Here is a 20,504-nt window from a genome sequence, read left to right on the forward strand (position 1 = left end):
GGAAGGAAGGTGTGATGATGTGCAGGCTGGTTGGCCTGATGTTGGTTGCAGGGAAGGAGGTGAAGGAAATCCTCCCAGGAAGTACTGCCAAGCACAGAATGGGTAAGAAATGGTGGGAATAGAGAGCCCGCATATACAGCCCCAGCTCAGTTTCTTCAACATGGATGTGACCAGCTTGGATTGTGAGGAGGTGCGGTGACATTTGATGAGTTCGCCTTTAGGAAAGGCTTTGAGGCTTCCTCGCATGACATGCTGGTAGACAAACTGTCAGCGATCTGCTCAGGTAAGTGGACACTGAGGTGGGCTTAAAGGTGGCTGAAGCAAGGATCCAGTGGTCTGAGGTGAGCCACAGAGTCATGCTGTGGTGAGTTCATAGCTGTATAGCCCAAGACTGGGAAGTGAGGTCAGTGCTATTCAGTATCTTCATTAAAAGCCTGGGTGATGTGACTGGACCTGATTACGGACAGCCTGCTATTCCTGACTGGGCACGAGCAGGGCAATTGACTGTATGCTTTTCTTTTGGCAAGTGTAGATGCTAAGTGATGTGATGAAGGCCATCTGCTAGCCTCCAGTGCTCTTGTTGGCGACACAGATGCAGGTGGAGGTCTTGGGGCCATTTTTTGACCTGGCATGATGGTTTCTAGAGCCATGTCTTTGTAGTGGGTGAAGTGAAAAGGGCATTGGGCCAAGAAAGTAAGAGGAGGACTCTGAGGCTGACATGCATGAGAACTTTATTGAGAGAAACACACTAAAAGGATGGATCCGATTGGAGATCACCAGGCGGAAAGGCCACAGTTCAAGGTGCAAAGAAAGAAGAAAGTTTCAGTGCTCATGTTTCCAGGCAGCGTGGTGTGACGCTGTTCCCTGCTTGCTAGCTTTGTGCCATGATAAGAGGAGCCATGGCTGGTGAGCCCATGTGCCATCAGTGACACAGAGCTGAGAGCTCAGTGCATGAGGCGCCTTGCAGGGTGCAGGAGGTTGCTGTGAGGGTGTGGGCGCAGGCCCTTAGCAGGGGTAGCGGGCTCTCCAGCCGTTGAAGCAGCCCAGGCCTCCGAAGCCGAAGCCGCCGGAGGAGATGGCCACTCCCTGGGCGCTGAGTTCGCTGCCCACGGCAGCTGATGAGGAGGATCCGACGGCGGTGTTCTGGGGGAAGGAGCTGAGGATGGGTCCCGGCAGGGTGACCACCACGGTGGAAGGCTGGATGACGACCTGGGAGTCCTGGCACTGCCTGACACAGGGCTCGTTGCAGCTGTTAGCCAGCGGGGTGGGTCCGCAGGGGCGGCAGAGGTTGGAGCAGGACATGGCAGTAGAGGGTCTCTGGAAGAGAGGGTGTTGGGTGAGCAGAGGTTGTTCAGGACACAAGGAGTTGTGCTAGGTTGGCCCAGGGAGTGAGTAAGTAGTTGTGTCTTGAGGTTGTGGAGAGCCCCCTCCAGTTGGGGAGACAGACGGGCTGCAGAGTCTGGGGGCACAGGGGGTGTGGAGAGCAAAGCCCGGTGGGGTGCGTGAAGGAGGGCGTGGGGTGCAGGCTCACCTGGAGGAGTGCTGAGGAGAAGGTGTCAAGAGAAGGGTGTGAGGGAGTGAGACGCAGGACGGGCTTTTATGCTGCTGTGTCAGTGCCTGAGGGCGAGGAGAGAGCCTCTGCGCATGGCAGCATTGTGCAGTTGCAGCTCTTGCATGACGTAGTGTTGCCAGTCATTTGATGTGTGTTCTCCTTCCAGCAACTCCGCCTTTTCACGTCCTTCTCGTGAGGACGTGTCCTTTTGGCACTCGTGGCACCTTTCAAGTGAGGGTATTGGAGGCCAAAGGAGTGATCTTGCACGTTTGTGTCATGGCACGCCAAAGAAGTGGCCAAAACACGGAATGGGAGCCGTGTTGTCAGTGAGGTCATCGCTTGGCACTTGTGCACTATGCTTTGTGTCTTTGTTGGTAGAGGATTTCCCAATTCCAAATATCCATGGAAGCCTGGTCTGGGCATTCTAGGTATGCTGGTTCAGAAATAATGGCACTTCCTTTTCTGAGATGCATACCCATGTTGTTCACCAAGGGAACCCAATAGGTGTCATTTCTATGATCTTTAGCAATGGTATTCATAGTGTTTTTCTCCAAATTCTTCTGGAGAAACTCTCTACCATATATCCAGGCATATACATGATATGTTGAGTGAACTGGTGGCTGCCAAGCCCACCTCAGAGACTTTTATTAGATGTGGTTACATCAGGCATGTGGCCGGTCAGGTGTCAGACTCCCCAGAGCTCCATTGTTGGATCTGTTCTCTTTCATGTTTTACTAAATGATCTGGATGCGGGACACAAATGCATCCCAAGCAAGAAGTTTGTGTATGACACTGACTGGGGAGGAGCAGTTGACTCTCAGTAGTAGGGAGGCGTTGGGAGAGCTCTTGAGAGCCCAGAGGGCTGAGCCATCACCAATGGCATGAAGTTGAACGAGAGCAAGAGCTTGATTCTGCGCCTGAAATGGGGATACCTGGGAGATATGTGGGTATTTGGGGATGAGAGACTTAAGAGCAGCCCCACAGAAGGAGATCAGGAGGTTCTGTTAATGTCAAGTTGAATCTGTGTCAGCCATGTGCCCTGGCAGCCAATAGGACTGACCATATCCTGGGGTGTATCAAGATGAGAACTGCCAGTGGCGTTGTCCCACTGTGCTCTGTGCTGCTGTGGCCTCACCTCAACTACTGTGTTCAGCTTTGCCCTCAGCAGTCCAAGATAGCTGGGCTGAGGCCAATGGGATGAGGTTCAACAAGACCAAGTGCTGGGGCCCGCACTTTGGCCATAACACCCCCAGGCAACGCTACAGGCCTGGGGCAGAGTGGCTGGAAGACTGTGTAGAGGAAACGGACCTGGGGGTATTGGTTGATGCTTGACTGAACACGAGCCATCAGTGTGCCCGTATAACCAAGAAGGCATCCTGGCGTGTATCAGAATTAGTGTTGCCAGCAGGAGCAGGGAAGTGATCATCCCTCTGTACTCCATCCTGGTGTGGCCGCACCTCGAGTACTGTGTCCAGTTTTGGGCCCCTCACTGCAAGAAAGACATCGAGGCTCTGGAGGGTGTTCAGAGGAGGGCAACAAAGCTGTTGAGGGGTTTGGAGCACAGGCCTTATGAGGAGCGGCTGAAGGAGTTGGGATTGTTCAGTCTGGAGAAGAGGAGGCTCAGGGGAGACCTTATTGCTCTCTGTAACTACCTGAAGTGAGGTTGTAGTGAGCTGCGGGTCAGCCTCTTCTCTCGTGTGACTAGTGATAGGACTAGAGGGAATGGCTTCAAGCTGCACCAGGGAAGGTTCAGGCTGGACGTCAGGAAATACTACTTCTCTGAAAGGATGGTCAGGCACTGGAATGGGCTGCCCAGAGAGGTGGTGGAGTCACCGAGCCTGGTGGTGTTCAAAGACCTTTTGGATGTTGTGTTGAGGGACATGGTTTAGCGAGAACCACTGGTGAAGGGCAAACGGTTGGACTGGATGATCCTGTGGGTCTTTTCCAACCTTAGCGATTCTATGATTCTATGATCCTCACTTGAAAGGTGCCGCCAGTGCCAAAAGGACACGTCCTCACGAGAAGGGCATGAGAAGGCGGAGTTGCTGGAAGGAGAACACACATCAAATGACTGGCAACACTACGTCATGCAAGAGCTGCACCTGCACAATGCTGCCATGCGCAGAGGCTCTCTCCACGCCCTCAGGCACTCACACAGCAGCATAAAAGCCAGTCCTGTGCCTCGCATCCTCACACCCTTCTCCGGACGTCTCACTCCTCCAGGTAAGCCTGCACTCTGTTGCTTTTCTTCCCCTACCCCACCTGGCCCAGCTCTCTACAATCCTCTTCCCCAAGACTCGACAGCCTGTCCACCATCTCCCCGCTGCCACACTCCCCACGCCCCACACCATGCCTCCCTGCTCCCTGGCTCACCTCAGCACAGCTCCTCTCTCTCCCAACACCCTCTGCTCACCCGACACCTTCTCTTCCAGAGACCCTCCACCCCACAGCCATGTCCTGCTCCAACCTCTGCCGCCCCTGCGGACCCACCCCGCTGGCTAACAGCTGCAACGAGCCCTGTGTCAGGCAGTGCCAGGACTCCCAGGTCGTCATCCAGCCTTCCACCGTGGTGGTCACCCTGCCGGGACCCATCCTCAGCTCCTTCCCCCAGAACACCGCCGTCGGATCCTCCTCATCAGCTGCCGTGGGCAGCGAACTCAGCGCCCAGGGAGTGGCCATCTCCTCCGGCGGCTTCGGCTTCGGAGGCCTGGGCTGCTTCAACGGCTGGAGAGCCCGCTACCCCTGCTAAGGGCCTGCGCCCACACCCTCACAGCAACCTCCTGCACCCTGCAAGGCGCCTCGTGCACTGAGCTCTCATCTCTGTGTCACTGATGGCACATGGGCTCACCAGCCATGGCTCCTCTTCTCACAGAACAAAACTCGCAAGCAGGGAGCAGCGTCACACCACGCTGTCTGGAAACATGAGCACTGCAAACTTCTCCTTTCTTTGCACCTTAAATTGTGCACTTTATACCTCGCCATCTCCAAGCGGATCCTTCCTTTTCTCGAATTTTCCTCAATAAAGATCTCATGCATGCCAGCCTCAGAGTCCTCCTCTTACTTTCTTGGCCCAATGCCCTTTCCACTTCACCCGCTACAAAGACATGGCTCTAGAAATAAGCATCTCGGGTCCAAAGGGACCCAGGACCTCCTCTCAGTACCTTGGCACCAACAAGAGCTCTGGTGGCTAGCAGACGGCCTTCATCTCATCACATATTATCCACACTTGTACCAAGAAAGTCAAATAGCACAATTGCACTGCTCAAGCCCAGTCAGGAAGAGCAGGATGTCCACACTCAGATCCAGTCATACAATCATAGAATCACAGAATCACCAAGGTTGGAAAAGACCCACAGGATCACCCAGTCCAACCATCCACACATCACCAATAGTTCTCATTAAGCCATGGCTCTCAACACAAACGTTCCTTGAACACCTCCAGGTTCGGTGACTCCACCACCTCTCTGGGCAGCCCATTCCAGTGCCTGACCATCCTTTCAGAGAAGTAGTATTTCCTAACGTCCAGCCTGAACCTTCCCTGGTGCAGCTTGAAGCCATTCCCTCTAGTCCTATCACTGTCACACGAGAGAAGAGGCTGACCCCCAGCTCACTACAACCTCCCTTCAGGTAGTTATAGAGAGCAATAACGTCTCCCCTGAGCCTCCTCTCCTTCAGACTGAACAATCCCAACTCCTTCAGCCGCTCCTCATAAGGCCTGTGCTCCAGACCCCTCACCAGCTTTGTTGCCCTTCTCTGAACACCCTCCAGAGCCTCGATGTCTTTCTTGCAGTGAGGGGCCCAAAACTGGACACAGCACTCGAGGTGCGGCCACACCAGGATGGAGTACAGAGGGATGATCACTTCCCTGCTCCCGCTGGCAACACTAATTCTGAGACACGCCAGGATGCCTTCTTTTTTATATGGACAGACAGCTGGCTCATGTTCAGTCGGGCATCAACCAATACCCCCAGGTCTGTTTCCGCTATACTCTCTTCCAGCCACTCTGCCCCCGGCCTGTAGCATTGCCTGCGGGTGTTGTGGCCAAAGTGCAGGACCCGGCACTTGGTCTTGTTGAACCTCATCCCATTGGCCTCAGCCCAGCTATCTTGGACCGTTGAAGCCAAAGCTGAACACAGTAGTTGAGGTGAGGCCACAGCAGCACAGAGCACAGTGGGACAACCCTACCCTCTCCCACTGGCAGTTCTCATCTTGATGCACCCCAGGGTATGGTCAGTCCTATTGGCTGCCAGGGCACACGGCTGACATAGATTCAACTTGCCACCAACCAGAACCTCCTGATCTCTTCCCGTGGGGCTGCTCCTAAGACTCCCATGCCCAAGTACCCACATATCTCCCAGGTATCCCCATTCCAGGCGCAGAATCAAGCTCTTGCTCTCCTTCAACTTCATGCCATTGGTGATGGCCCAGCACTCTGGGCTCTCAAGAGCTCTCCCAATGGCTCCACAGTTCGGACACTCAACTGCTCATCTGTAGTCAGTATCATACACAAACCTTTTTCCTTGTATGCATTTGTGTCCCGCATCCAGATCATTTAGTACAACATGGAAGAGAACAGATCCAAAAATGGAGCTCTGGGGATTCTGACACCTGACTGGCCACCTGCCTGATGTAACCACATCTAATAAAAGTCTCTGAGGTGGGCTTGGCAGCCACCAGTTCACTCAACATATCATGTATTTGCCTAGATATATGCTAGAGAGTTTCTCCAAAAGAATTTGGAGAAAAACACTATGAATAACATCGCTAAAGATCATAGAAGTTACACCTATTGGGTTCCCTTGGTGAACAACATGGGTATGCATCTCAGGAAACGAAGTGCCATAATTTCTGAACAAGCATACCTAGAATGCCCAGACCAGGCTTCCATGGATATTTGGAATTGGGAAATCCTCTACCAAGCAAGACACAAAGCACAGTGCACAAGTGCCAAGCAATGACCTCACTGACAACACGGCTCCCATTCCATGTTTTGGCCACTTCTTTGGCGTGCCATGACACGAACCTGCAAGATCACTCCTTTGGCCTCCAATACTCTCACTTGAAAGGTGCCGCCAGTGCCAAAAGGACACGTCCTCACGAGAAGGACATGAAAAGGCGGAGTTGCTGGAAGGAGAACACACATCAAATGACTGGCAACACTACGTTATGCAAGAGCTGCACCTGCACAATGCTGCCATGCGCAGAGGCTCACTCCAAGCCCTCAGGCACTCACACAGCAGCATAAAAGCCAGTCCTGCGCCTCACTCCCTCACACCCTTCTCCTGACACCTTCTCCTGAGTACATCTCCAGGTGAGTCTGCACTCTGTTGCTTTTCTTCCCCTACCCCACCTGGCCCAGCTCTCCACATCCCTCTGCCCTCAGACTCTGCACCCTTTTCAGCATCACCCCACTGCCACACTCCCCACACCGCACACCATGCCTTCCCACTCCCTGGCCCACCTCAGCACAGCTCATCTCTCTCCCAACACCCTCTGCTCACCCAACACCTTCTCTTCCAGAGACCCTCCACCCCACAGCCATGTCCTGCTCCAACCTCTGCCGCCCCTGCGGACCCACCCCGCTGGCTAACAGCTGCAACGAGCCCTGTGTCAGGCAGTGCCAGGACTCCCAGGTCGTCATCCAGCCTTCCACCGTGGTGGTCACCCTGCCGGGACCCATCCTCAGCTCCTTCCCCCAGAACACCGCCGTCGGATCCTCCTCATCAGCTGCCGTGGGCAGCGAACTCAGCGCCCAGGGAGTGGCCATCTCCTCCGGCGGCTTCGGCTTCGGAGGCCTGGGCTGCTTCAACGGCTGGAGAGCCCGCTACCCCTGCTAAGGGCCTGCGCCCACACCCTCACAGCAACCTCCTGCACCCTGCAAGGCGCCTCATGCACTGAGCTCTCATCTCTGTGTCACCGATGGCACATGGGCTCACCAGCCATGGCTCCTCTTCTCACAGAACAAAACTCGCAAGCAGGGAGCAGCGTCACACCACGCTGTCTGGAAACATGAGTACAGTAACTTTCTTCTGTCTTTGCACCTTAAATTCTGGCCTTTCCACTTGGTGATCCCCAAGTGCATCCTGACTTTAAGCGTGTTTTCCTCAATAAAGATCTCATGCATGTCACCCACAGAGTCCTCCTCTTCCTTCCTTCACCACTACACTGCGCTTCCCACTTCTCCCACTGTAAAGACATGGCTCTAGAAACCATCCTGTCTGGTACAAAAGGGTCCCGAGACCTCCTCTTGCAACCATGTCACCAACAAGTGCATTGGTGTCTTGCAGACGGTCTTCATCTCATAATAAATGATCTACACCTACCCAAAGATTGGGGCACACTGAGGCTCTTCTCATACAGCATCACAGAGCTCGCTAGACCAGCACCACGCGTGAGCGGACAGCATCCTGCTCTCACAAACAGCCCTCCCCTGCCGGCTTGGACAGCTGCAAGGAGGGCCCCAGGCAGGCACGGCACAAAACAGGCAGCCTCCTTGCTCCCACCTACAACATTCCAACATCAAGGGGCATCCAGCCAGCCATGTAGCACACCCAGAAGGAGAGACAAGAGCGAAAGGCTGGCTAACGAGCTGCAATGAGCTCAGGGAAGGAACAAATGCAGTGCAATCAGAGAATACCCAAGGATGTTGGGAGGGACCCACAGCGATAACTGAGTCCAACTCATGCCTCCACACTGCACTCCTTCAAAATTAAAAGGTAGATCTGAAAGCATTGTCCAAATGCTTCTTGAACTCCGGCAGCCTTAGTGCTTGTGCACTGCCCTGGGAAGCCTGTCCCATGCTCACTACCCACTGGTGCAGAACTTTTCCCTGACCCCCCACTTGACCCTACACTCACACAGCTCCATGCTATTCCCACAGGAGCTGTTCCTGTCACCAGACAGCAGAGCTGCCCTTCCTCTCCCCTGTGAGGAGACGTAGGCGGGTATGAGGGATGCCCTCAGTCTCCGCTTGGCAGAACAATCCAAGGAAGTTCCCTCGTAGCTTCCATCTTCTTTGTATCCCTCCTCAGTACACTAGAGAATAGTTTTATGTCTTCGCATCATTGATGTCAAAAGGAAAAACAAGACTTGAGGTGAAGCTGGAGCAGCACAGAGAAGAGTGGGACAATCCCTTCCCTATTCTGCTAGCAGCGCTGGGCCCGATGTACACCAGGAATGGGCCAGGGCACGCTGCTGGCTCAGATTCAACCTGACATCAACCAGAAAGTCCAGATCTCTTTTTGAGGAGCTGATTTTCAGCCTCGTCTCTCCAGATCCTCATCTGTCCAGGGGATTCTGCAATCAGGTACAGAATCCAGCATATCCTCTTGTCCAACTTCATGCCGTTGCTGATGGCCCAGCCATCTGGTCTCTCAAGAGCTCTCTCCAAGGCCTCCCAAATCCCTTGAGACTCAACTGCTCCTCCGTATTTAACATCTACAGACTTCTTAATTTGTACGCGTTTGAGTCCTGCATTCAGATCATTTATCAAAACACGGAAGAGAACAGTCCCAAAATCCAGCTCAGAGAAATCCAACACCTGACCGGCCACCAGCCCGATGTAACCACACCTAATGAGTACTGTTGATATGGACATCCGAGGCACCCATTCACTCAACATATTATATCTTGGTCTATAACTGTGCTAGAGAGTTTCTACACACGGATACGGTGAAAAACACTATGAATAACTTTGCTGAAGATTATAGACATTACGCCTATTAAGTTCCCTTGGTGAACAACATGGGTATTCGTCTCAGAAAAGGAAGTGCCCTCATGTCAAAACAAGAATACCTCGAATGCCCAGACCAGGCTTCCTCTAACAACAAAGACACAAACCGTATTGCACAAGTGCCAAGCAATGATCTCACTGACAACACTGCTCCTTTTGGAGTGTTTGGCCATTTCTTCCGCGTGTCCTGACACGAGGGCTCCAGATTGCTCCATTTGCCTCCAGTACTCTCCCTTGGAATGCGCCACCAGTGCCAAATGGACACGTCCTCAAGAAACGGATGCAAAAAGGCAGAGTTGCTGGAAGAACAACGCATACCGCATGACATGTAAAACTACGTGACACAAGAGTAGCTCGCAGCACTAAGAGAGGACCCTTAACATTCCCCTTTCGGGTAAGCATGAGGGACTCGCCTCCAACTACACCTGGTGCCCCTCATCACAAGGCTCTGGGCCCCGGCCTTTCAGCCAGCAGCTTTCAGTCCACCATGATCTCCACCTGTCTAACCCATACTGGCTCAGCTTCTGGATGAGTATGGCATGTCCAATCATACAATTCTAGAAATATGGAGTGGTAAAGGTTGGAAGGAATCTTAACAATTATCCCTCCCGTGGGCTGATGGCCAACCACCGGGTCATGGACCAGGACCCAACCTTGAACGCCTCCAAAGATGAAGAACCCACAAGTTGACTGGGCAGCCTGTGCCAGGGCCTCACCGCTGCCTCAGTCAAGAATTTCTTCCTGACATCTAAACCAAATTTCTCCTCTTTCCATTAAAATGTCCTGTTGCTGTCACAGCATGTAAAAAGTTGTTTCCCCTCCTGCCTGTCAGCTCCCTTCAAGTCCTGGAAGGGCACAGTGAGGTCTTTGTGGAGCCAACTCTTCTGCAGGATGAACAAACCCAACTCCAGCAGCCTTTCTTCACAGCAGATGTGCTCCAGCCCTTTCATCTTCTCTATGGCCCTCCTCTGGACCCACTCCATGCAGCTCCCTCAGCATTCCTGGGTGACACCCAGCAGGCCTCACACACTTCGGCACATCCAGTTGAACAGCCCCTCTTTCTACTTTGCTCAGTCTTCCTCAGAAAAAGCAGTACTGCTTACCTCAGCAGCCACAAAGCACTCATCTCAGCTGAACGAGGGCACTCCTCAGCTATGCCCTTGACCACAGTGGCCTGGAGTGGCTCACGGCTGCATACCCATGTAGCATGTGTGCTGCTCATTTCTCTATGGAATCCCCAAATCCTTCTTGGAACAGTCATAGTCTATGCAGAGTAATAATAGCCTCAGCCACTGACACTCAACTCAGCAATGATCCCATAAGCTCTGCTTCAGCCTTCCAGAACAACCCACTCTCCTCCAGCTCAGGCCTTGCTACCTCTCACCCAGGCCTGAGAGGACCGTGTCCTGCTCACACAGACAGCGCTCCTCAGCCTCAATGAGCTACAATCCCCATGGATGACCTAAGCTGAAACTACACAAAAGATGCAGTCACTCCATTCCCAAATAACACCTTCACAGCGCAAAGGGAACCAAGATGTCAATGCAGCACACCCAATGGGGAAGGGAAGAGTGAAGTACACGGAAAGGGAATTGGGATGAAGGCAGTCAGTGAGCAAATGTGATGCAAGTGACAGGGTCTCATGTCGAACACACCTGGGAAACCCAGAGCAGCCCTCCAAGGATGCCAGGAAATGGGGTCCCCACCACACAGTGCAGTCACAACCCATACATCATAAGTGCGATGCCACGATCTTACTCCTTGAACAACACCCCTCCCATGCTTTAAATGCATCTTCCAACCACCCTCACGAGACACATCTTCCGAACAAATCCACCCAAGCAGTCACTCTCACTTAAAAACTGCCGACAGAGTCAAAGCATCAAATACACCACAGGAGGAAATGAAATCAGAGGGCTGTGAGAAGGCAAACACACCCCACCTCATGACTTACTAAGCTCTGGCATGCAGCAGAAGCTCTCTGCACAGTGCTGCCATGCGCAGATGCTCTCTCCAAGCCCTCAGGCTCTCGCACAGCAGCATAAAAGCCGGCCCTGTGCCTCGCTCCCTCACACCCTTCTCCTGACGCCTTCTCCTCTGCACTCCTCCAGGTGAGCCTGCACACCACAGCCCTTCTTTACCCTACCCCACCTGGCCCAGCTCTCCACACCCCGATGCCCCCAGCCTCAGTAACCTTCCTGCTCCCCCACTGCCACACTCCGCATAGCTCCACATCATGCCTCCCTGCAGCACTACTCTGGGTGTAGTAGGAAGTGCACAGCACCACTCCTCACACCCCAAACACCCTCTGCTCACCCAACACCTTCTCTTCCAGAGACCCTCCACCCCACAGCCATGTCCTGCTACGACCTCTGCCGCCCCTGCGGACCCACCCCGCTGGCTAACAGCTGCAACGAGCCCTGTGTCAGGCAGTGCCAGGACTCCCAGGTCGTCATCCAGCCTTCCACCGTGGTGGTCACCCTGCCGGGACCCATCCTCAGCTCCTTCCCCCAGAACACCGCTGTTGGATCCTCCTCATCAGCTGCCGTGGGCAGCGAACTCAGCGCCCAGGGAGTGGCCATCTCCTCCGGCGGCTTCGGCTTCGGAGGCCTGGGCTGCTTCAACGGCTGGAGAGCCCGCTACCCCTGCTAAGGGCCTGCGCCCACACCCTCACAGCAACCTCCTGCACCCTGCAAGGCGCCTCATGCACTGAGCTCTCATCTCTGTGTCACTGATGGCACATGGGCTCACCAGCCATGGCTCCTCTTATCATGTCACCAAACAGGGAAGCATGGAACAACATCAGACCTTGCCGCCGGGAAACATGACCACCTCAACTTTCTTGTTTCTTTTCACTTCAAATTGTGCTCTTTCCGCCTGGTGATCTCCAACTGGATCCTTCCTTTTAGTGTGTTTCTCTCAATAAAGTTCTCATGCTTTTCAGCCACAGATTCCTCCTCTTCATTCCTTTGCACGATGCCCTTTCCACTTCACCCACTGCAAAGACATGGCTCTAGAAACCATCCTGTCTGGTACAAAAGGGTCCCGAGACCTCCTCCTGCAACCATGTCAGCAACAAGTGCATTGATGGCTTGCAGACAGCCTTCACCTCATAATAAATGACCTACACCTTCCCAAAGATTGGGGCACACTGAGGCTCTTCTCATAAAACATCACATTGCTCTCTAGACCAGCACCAGGCGTGAGTTGACAGCATCCTGCTCTCACAAACAGCCCTCCCCTGCCGGCTTGGACAGCTGCAAGGAGGGCCCCAGGCAGGCACGGCACAAAACAGGCAGCCTCCTTGCTCCCACCTACAACATTCCAACATCAAGGGGCATCCAGCCAGCCATGTAGCACACCCAGAGGGAGAGACAAGAGCGAAAGGCTGTCTAACGAGCTGCAATGAGCTCAGGGAGGGAACAAATGCAGGGGAATCAGAGAATACCCAAGGATGTTGGAAGGGACCCACAGCGATAACTGAGTCCAACTCATGCCTGCATACTGCACTCCTTAAAAATTAAATGGTAGATCTGAAAGCATTGTCCAAATGCTTCTTGAACTCTGGCAGCCTTAGCAGGCCCTGCTAAGGGCCTGCGCCCACACCCTCACAGCAACCACCACCACACTGCAAGGAGCCTCATGCACTGAGCTCTCATCTCTGTGTTACTGATGGCAAACGGGCTCACCAGCCATGGCTCCTCTTTTCATGGCACAAAAGAAGCTTGCAGGGTTCTAGGTCAGCTCATGCTCCTGAAAAATTGACAACAGTACCATTCTTCTGTCTTTGCACCTTAAATTCTGGCCTTTCCACTTGGTGATCCCCAAGTGCATCTGGACTTTACGTGTGTTTTCCTCAATAAAGTTCTCATGCATGCCAGACTCAGAGTCCTCCTCTTGCTTTCTAGGCTTAATGCTCTTTACACTTCACCCAGTACAAAGACACGCGGTACACATACAGGGCCTCGATGTCTTTCTTGCAGTGAGGGGCCCAAAGCTGAACACAGTACTCGAGCTGCAGCCTCACCAGGGCGGAGTACAGAAGGATGATCACTTCCCTGCTCCTGCTGGCAACACTAATTCTGATACACGCCAGGATGCCACCGGCCTTCCTGGTTATACAGGCACACTGCTGGCTCATGTTCACTCGGGCATGAACCAATACCCCCAGGTCTGTTTTCGCTATACTCTCTTCCAGCCACACTGCCCCAGGCCTGTAGCATTGCCTGGGGATGTTGTGGCCAATGTGACCAAGTACCCGGCACTTGCTCTTGTTGAACCTCATCGCATTGGCCTCAGCTCAGGTATCTTGGACCGCTGAAGGCAAAGCTGAACACAGTAGTTGAGGTGAGGCCACAGCAGCACAGAGCAGAGGGGGACGACCCTACCCTCTCCCACAGGCGGTTCTCATCTTGATGCACCCCAGGATACGGTCAGTCATTCTGACTGCCAGGGCACACTGCTGACTCAGATTCAATTTGCCACCAATCAGAATCTCCTGATCTCTTTCTGTGGGGCTGCTCTTAAGTCTCCCATCCCCAAATACCCACATATCTCCCAGGTATCCCCATTCCAGGCGCAGAATCAAGCTCTTGCTCTCATTCAACTTCATGCCATTGGTGATGGCCCAGCCCTCTGGGCTCTCAAGAGCTCTCCCAACACCTCCCCAATTCTGAGAGTCAGCTGCTCATCAGTAGTCTGTATCATACACAAACTTCTTACCTTGTATGCATTTGCAACGGCATCCAGATCATTTAGTAAAACATGAAGGAGAACAGATCCAAAAATGGAGCTCTGGGGAATCCCACACCTGACTGGCCACCTGCTCGATACAACCATAACAAATAATAGTCTTTCACTTGGCTTTGGAAGCCATCAGTTCACTCAACATATCATGTATTTGTTTAGATATAAGCTGGAGAATTTCTCCAGAAGAATTTGCAGAAAAACACTATGAATAACTGAATGATAATACTAATAAATGAACATGCTGAAGATCATAGAAATGACGCCTATTGGGTTCCTTGGTGAACAACATGGGTATGCATCTCAGGAAAGGAAGTGCCATAATTTCTGAACCAGCATACCTAGAATGCCCAGACCAGGCTTCCATGGTTATTTGGAATTGGGACATCCTCTAACAACAAAGACACAAAGCATAGTGCACAAGTGCCAAGCGATGACCTCACTGACAACACGGCTCCCATTCAGTGTTTTGGCCACTTCTTCGGCGTGCCATGACACGAACGTGCAAGATCACTCCTTTGGCCTCCAATACCCTCACTTGAAAGGTGCCGCCAGTGCCAAAAGGACACGTCCTCACGAGAAGGACATGAAAAAGCGGAGTTGCTGGAAGGAGAACACACATCAAATGACTGGCAACACTACGTCATGCAAGAGCTGCACCTGCACAATGCTGCCATGCGCAGAGGCTCTCTCCACGCCCTCAGGCACTCACACAGCAGCATAAAAGCCAGTCCTGTGCCTTGCATCCTCACACCCTTCTCCGGACATCTCACTCCTCCAGGTGAGCCTGCACCCTGTTGCTTTTCTTCCCCTACCCCACCTGGCCCAGCTCTCCACAACCCTCTGCCCTCAGACTCTGCACGCTTTACAACATAACCCCACCACCACACTCCCCACGCCCCACACCATGCCTCCCTGCTCCCTGGCCCACCTCAGCACAGCTCCTCTCTCTCCCAACACCCTCTGCTCACCCAACACGTTCTGTTCCAGAGACCCTCCACCCCACAGCCATGTCCTGCTCCAACCTCTGCCGCCCCTGCGGACCCACCCCGCTGGCTAACAGCTGCAACGAGCCCTGTGTCAGGCAGTGCCAGGACTCCCAGGTCGTCATCCAGCCTTCCACCGTGGTGGTCACCCTGCCGGGACCCATCCTCAGCTCCTTCCCCCAGAACACCGCCGTCGGATCCTCCTCATCAGCTGCCGTGGGCAGCGAACTCAGCGCCCAGGGAGTGGCCATCTCCTCCGGCGGCTTCGGCTTCGGAGGCCTGGGCTGCTTCAACGGCTGGAGAGCCCGCTACCCCTGCTAAGGGCCTGCGCCCACACCCTCACAGCAACCTCCTGCACCCTGCAAGGCGCCTCATGCACTGAGCTCTCATCTCTGTGTCACTGATGGCACATGGGCTCACCAGCCATGGCTCCTCTTCTCACAGAACAAAACTCGCAAGCAGGGAGCAGCATCACACCACGCTGTCTGGAAACATCAGCACAGTAACTTTCTTCTGTCTTTGCACCTTAAATTCTGGCCTGTCCACTTGGTGATCCCCAAGTGCATCCTGACTTTAAGCGTGTTTTCCTCAATAAAGATCTCATGCATGTCACCCACAGAGTCCTCCTCTTCCTTCCTTCACCACTACACTGCGCTTCCCACTTCACCCACTATAAAGACATGGCTCTAGAAACCATCCTGTCTGGTACAAAAGGGTCCCGAGACCTCCTCTTGCAACCATGTCAGCAACAAGTGCACTGGTGTCTTGCAGACGGTCTTCACCTCATAATAAATGATCTACACCTACCCAAAGATTGGGGCACACTGAGGCTCTTCTCATACAGCATCACAGAGCTCGCTAGACCAGCACCACGCGTGAGCGGACAGCATCCTGCTCTCACAAACAGCCCTCCCCTGCCGGCTTGGACAGCTGCAAGGAGGGCCCCAGGCAGGCACGGCACAAAACAGGCAGCCTCCGTGCTCCCACCTACCACATTCCAACATCAAGGGGCATCCAGCCAGCCATGTAGCACACCCAGAGGATAAGATGAGAGCTAAAGGCTGGAGAATGCGATTTGATGAGCTCACGGAGGGAACAAATGCAGTGGAATCAGAGAATACCCACCGATGCAGGAAGGGACCCACAAGGATAACTGAGTTCAACTCATGCCTCTAGAATGCACCCTTTAAAAATGATACCATCAATCTGAAAAGCACTTTCCAAATGCTTCTTGAACTCCGGCAGCCTTAGTGCTTGTGCACTACCCTGGGGAGTCTGCTTCATGCCCTATGCCCTGTGATGCACAGCTCTTCCCTAACCCCCCCACTCAGCCCTCCCCTGACACAGCACCATGCTGTTCTCACGGGTCCTGTCCACATCACCAGACAGCATTGCTGCCCTTCGTCTTACATTTGACATACTGTAGGACACCACGAGGCCTCCCCTCAGCCTCCGCTTTGCAGAACAAACCAAGGAACGTCACTTCCTACAGACCTTACAACATCTCTGTAGCCCTCCTTTGGACACTACTCAATAGTTTCATGTCCTTCTTGTATTGCTTAAGTCAAAGCTAATCACAATGTTTGAGGTGAGGACGGAGCAGCACAAAGCAGAGTGTCACCGCTAAATCATGTTCCTGAGCACCACATCCAAAGGGATTCTAAACACATTCATGGATGGCGACTCAACCACCTCCCTGGGGCCCCTACTGCAATGCTTAACACCCCCTTCTGTAAAGAACTTTTCGCCAGTATCCAACCTAAACCTCCCCTGGCCAACTTGAAGCTATTTCTCCTTGTCCTGTCACCTGTCACCAGGGAGTAGAGACCAACACCACTCTCATTTACACCAATGGCCAAGCTGAGCTCAATCTGCACTTTTGCCTTTCAAATTACTGTCATAGGCAAACTTCTTACTCGGTACGCATTCAAGTCCTGCATCCAGATCATTTAGTACAACATGGAAGAGAACAGATCCAAACATGGAGCTCTGGGGAATCCCACACCTGATTGGCCCCCTGCCTGATGTAACCACATCTCATAAGAGCCTTAGATTTGGACTACAGAGCCAACAGCTCACACAATGAATTATGTCTTTGTCTATGTATGTGCTAGACATTTTCTCTAGAAGGATATGGGGAACAACTGTATGTAAAAAGAATTTCTGATGTCTATGGAGAGTATGCATATGAGGTTCCCTGGCTGAGCTAGATGGGGAATCAGCTCATAAATGGAAGTGCCATCATCTCTGAACAAGGATACCTAGAACATTAAACCATGCGCCCAGGGATGCCTGGAATTAGCAACTCCTCTAACAACAAAGACACAAAGCATAGTGTACAAGAGCCAAGCGATGACCTCACTGTCAACACTGCTCCCATTCTGTGTTTTGGCCACTTCTTCCGCATGCTGTGACACGAAGGTGCAAGATGGCTCCTTTGGCCTCCAATACGCTCACTTGAAAGGTGCCGCCCGTGCCAAATGGACGCGTCCTCAAGAAAAGGATGCAAAAAGGCAGAGTTGCAGGAAGAACAACACACACCACGTGATGTGCAACGCTATGTGATGCAAGAGCAGCTGGCAGCACAATGCTGCCACGTGCAGAGACTCTTTCCAACCCCTCAGGCACTGGCCGAGCAGCATAAAAGCAGACCCTGTGCCTCACTCCCACACACCACTCTCGTGAAGCCTTCTCGTCTGGGCTCCTGCAGGTGAGCTTTCACCGCATTGCCTTTCCTCCCATGCCCCATCGGGCCCAGCTCCCCACACCCCGCTACCCACAGACTCAGCAGCCCTTCCACCCACACACTGCGATGCTCCCCACAAACCTACACGCCTACCCGCACAATGGGAAACCCACAGAACCACGCTTCTCATCCCCCCCAACACCCTTCACTCACCCAACAACCTCTCTTCCAGAGACCCTCCACCCCACAGCCATGTCCTGCTCCAACCTCTGCCGCCCCTGCGGACCCACCCCGCTGGCTAACAGCTGCAACGAGCCCTGTGTCAGGCAGTGCCAGGACTCCCAGGTCGTCATCCAGCCTCCCGCCGTGGTGGTCACCCTGCCGGGACCCATCCTCAGCTCCTTCCCCCAGAACACCGCCGTCGGATCCTCCTCATCAGCTGCCGTGGGCAGCGAACTCAGCGCCCAGGGAGTGGCCATCTCCTCCGGCGGCTTCGGCTTCGGAGGCCTGGGCTGCTTCAACGGCTGGAGAGCCCGCTACCCCTGCTAAGGGCCTGCTCCAACAACCAGCACCCTGCAAATTAGCTCATGTATGAGGTCACATCTCTGTGCCATTCATGTAATAAGGTTCAGAAGCTGCTGAGACACAGCAGCTCTCTCTTCTCTCCTGAAGACTCCAGGCAAGCTAGCAGGGAGAAGGGCCTGATCACGCTGTCTGGATAAATGGGCGGTGTATCTCCTGCTGCTCTCCCACTGTGTTCTTTCCATCCCACTGTCTGCAATGCCAACGCTCCCCCTGCAATGACTCCCTAGCAGAAGCACCCCAGGAACTCCCCAGATGATGTTTTTGTCACAGGGTGAGAAGATCTCATGGCTCTTGGAGGATTCACCCTTCATACTGGGGCAGGGGCTGAGCTGGCCCTTCCACTTGGTGTTCCTTTATGTTTCTTGCCTTTCATTCAATAAAAGTTCTGCTGCATACCACGCTGACGTTCCTCCTCCTCAGTTCTGCTCCCAGCGCTCTTCCTACTACAGCTGACACAGAGCCCGAGCACAGAAGTCCAGGAGAGGGGGTGAGAAAAGGCACCCAAAGCTCTCCCCTCAAACACATATGGGCACCTGCTGGGCTTCCTCCAGCGTGTGTTAAGCCCTGTGCTGGCCCTAAATAGGCTGAATGTGCTATTGCTCTCTTGGACACACCTGTGATGTGGTCCCCCTGATTCAGCACACGCTTGGACAACTCTCCTCCGCAGAAGGACTCTCTCCAGACAACAGCAACAACAACAGAAGCGCAGAGTTGGAAAGGAATCCCTTCAGATCGCACAGTGCGCCCGTCCTGCTCAAACAGGGTCAGCTACAGCAGTCTCTCCAGGATCGCGTCCACTCAGTGGGGCAGCAGCTCCAGCACAAGATGCTCGACAAGCTCTCTGCTCAACGTGCCCCACTGATTCACCACTGGCACCATAAAGAGCCGATTCCTCTTTGCTGATGAAACCTTCTCTGCTCACGCTCCTGCCCCGGGGCTCCTGAACAGCCATGGAATGCTGAGGGAAATTGTGGATAAGTTCCGCTTCTTTTCCCCCATCCGTTTATCCACGTTGACAACATTACCCCCTGCACATCCTCGTCTGCTGAGGAAACACCTGACAGCTCCCTCCTCATGCTAACCATGCTGCAGCCCCTGCAGCAGCTTGGCGGCCCCACACTTCACTCACCCCACTCAGGTCATGATTTTCTCCCTCTCAGAAGTCCACAGCCGGACACGGAACTCCACGTGGAGCCTCACCGGTGCTCAGGAGAGGAGGAGGAGCACCTCCTGCAGTCGCTGCCAATGCTTTTCCTCATCCTGCCCCGGACAACGACCGCTGGATTCCTTTCCAATAGGATGCAGTGCATTCTTATATTCCATCGGTTCCCCACGGTGACCAAAATGTCCTCTCCCTAAAGCTGCTTTCTATCCCTCCTGCCTCCAACAAGTCCTGCTGCCTGACGTCAGGCTTCTGTGGATGCAGCAGATTCTATTGGCCCTCCTCCAACCCCACCAGATTCCTCTCTACTCAACACATTCCCCCATCCTCTCCCACTCCCAGACAATCACTGCACCACCGCCGTCGCCTCCAGAGCACTGAGACGACATCCTTAACAGTCCGAATTTGGGCTAAGCATGAGGAACTTGCCTCCAACTACTCTTGGTGCCCCCCATCACAAGGCTCTGGGCCCACGCCTTCAGCCAGCGGCGTTCAGTCCACGTCGCTCTCCAGCTGTCCAACCCACACTGGCTCAGCTCCTGAATGAGCATTGCATGGAGACAGTCTCAAATCATACAATTATCGAACGGTGGAATGGTGAAGGCTGGAAGGGACCTTAACCATCATCCCTTCTGTGGGCTGACGGCCCACCACCAGGTCATGCTGACCAGGGCCACATCCTTGAATGCCTCCAGAGATGAAGAATCCACAAGCTGTCTGGGCAGCCTCTGCCAGGGCCTCCCCACTGCCTCAGTCAAGAATTTCTTCCTGACATCTAAAGGAAATTTCTCCTTTTTCTGTTAAAATGTCCCATCGCTCTCAGAGCATGTAAAAAGTTGTTTCCCCTCCTGCCTGTAAGCTCCCTTCAAGCACAGGAAGGGCACAGTGAGGTCTCTCTGGAGCCTTCTCTCACCCAAGCAGAACAAGCCCAACTCCAGCAGCCTTGCTTCACAGCAGATGTGCTCCAGCCCTTTCATCTTCTCTGTGGCCCTCCTCTGGACCCACTCCACGCGGCTCAATCAGCACTCCTGGGTGACACCCAGCAGGCCTCGCAC

The 20,504-nt window shown here is 53.6% G+C and overlaps 6 protein-coding genes across 8 annotated transcripts; 5 read left to right on the top strand and 1 right to left on the bottom strand.

Moving 5' to 3' along the window:
- Positions 1 to 714: 714 nt before the first annotated feature.
- On the bottom strand, positions 715 to 1,548 carry LOC100857710 (feather keratin 1-like). The gene is made up of 2 exons (XM_025148209.3): positions 1,532 to 1,548; positions 715 to 1,317 (listed from the first exon to the last, which is right to left on the bottom strand). The coding sequence occupies exon 2, from the start codon at positions 1,300 to 1,302 to the stop codon at positions 1,006 to 1,008; it is 297 nt and encodes a 98-aa protein (XP_025003977.1). The 5' UTR covers positions 1,303 to 1,317; positions 1,532 to 1,548; the 3' UTR covers positions 715 to 1,005.
- A 1,996-nt stretch (positions 1,549 to 3,544) lies between these two features.
- Positions 3,545 to 4,592, top strand: LOC100857348 (feather keratin 1-like). The gene is made up of 2 exons (XM_003643680.5): positions 3,545 to 3,775; positions 3,985 to 4,592. Exons 1-2 carry the CDS (start codon positions 3,640 to 3,642, stop codon positions 4,299 to 4,301), a joined length of 453 nt encoding a protein of 150 aa, XP_003643728.4. The 5' UTR covers positions 3,545 to 3,639; the 3' UTR covers positions 4,302 to 4,592.
- Positions 3,753 to 12,227, top strand: LOC107052807 (feather keratin 1-like). 2 transcript variants are annotated; one of them, XM_046927174.1, is made up of 2 exons: positions 3,753 to 3,775; positions 11,620 to 12,227. In XM_046927174.1, exon 2 carries the CDS (start codon positions 11,640 to 11,642, stop codon positions 11,934 to 11,936), a length of 297 nt encoding a protein of 98 aa, XP_046783130.1. In that variant the 5' UTR covers positions 3,753 to 3,775; positions 11,620 to 11,639; the 3' UTR covers positions 11,937 to 12,227. The 2 variants fall into 2 exon arrangements, with proteins under 2 accessions (XP_046783130.1, XP_025003987.1); XM_025148219.3 differs by lacking the exon at positions 3,753 to 3,775 and adding an exon at positions 11,336 to 11,395.
- Positions 7,078 to 7,680, top strand: LOC101750273 (feather keratin 1-like). The gene has a single exon (XM_004940095.5). It carries the CDS (start codon positions 7,093 to 7,095, stop codon positions 7,387 to 7,389), a length of 297 nt encoding a protein of 98 aa, XP_004940152.2. The 5' UTR covers positions 7,078 to 7,092; the 3' UTR covers positions 7,390 to 7,680.
- On the top strand, positions 11,351 to 15,628 carry LOC121113098 (feather keratin 1-like). Of its 2 annotated transcripts, none has more exons than XM_040696093.2 (2): positions 11,351 to 11,395; positions 15,021 to 15,628. In XM_040696093.2, exon 2 carries the CDS (start codon positions 15,041 to 15,043, stop codon positions 15,335 to 15,337), a length of 297 nt encoding a protein of 98 aa, XP_040552027.1. In that variant the 5' UTR covers positions 11,351 to 11,395; positions 15,021 to 15,040; the 3' UTR covers positions 15,338 to 15,628. The 2 variants fall into 2 exon arrangements, with proteins under 2 accessions (XP_040552027.1, XP_046783099.1); XM_046927143.1 differs by lacking the exon at positions 11,351 to 11,395 and adding an exon at positions 14,661 to 14,811.
- A 2,285-nt stretch (positions 15,629 to 17,913) lies between these two features.
- Positions 17,914 to 18,355, top strand: LOC121110032 (feather keratin 1-like). The gene has a single exon (XM_040696094.2). It carries the CDS (start codon positions 17,955 to 17,957, stop codon positions 18,249 to 18,251), a length of 297 nt encoding a protein of 98 aa, XP_040552028.1. The 5' UTR covers positions 17,914 to 17,954; the 3' UTR covers positions 18,252 to 18,355.
- The last annotated feature ends 2,149 nt before the right edge of the window (positions 18,356 to 20,504 follow it).

This window comes from Gallus gallus, chromosome 2 (genome assembly GCF_016699485.2).
Source record: "Gallus gallus isolate bGalGal1 chromosome 2, bGalGal1.mat.broiler.GRCg7b, whole genome shotgun sequence".
Taxonomy (NCBI): Eukaryota; Metazoa; Chordata; class Aves; order Galliformes; family Phasianidae; genus Gallus; species Gallus gallus.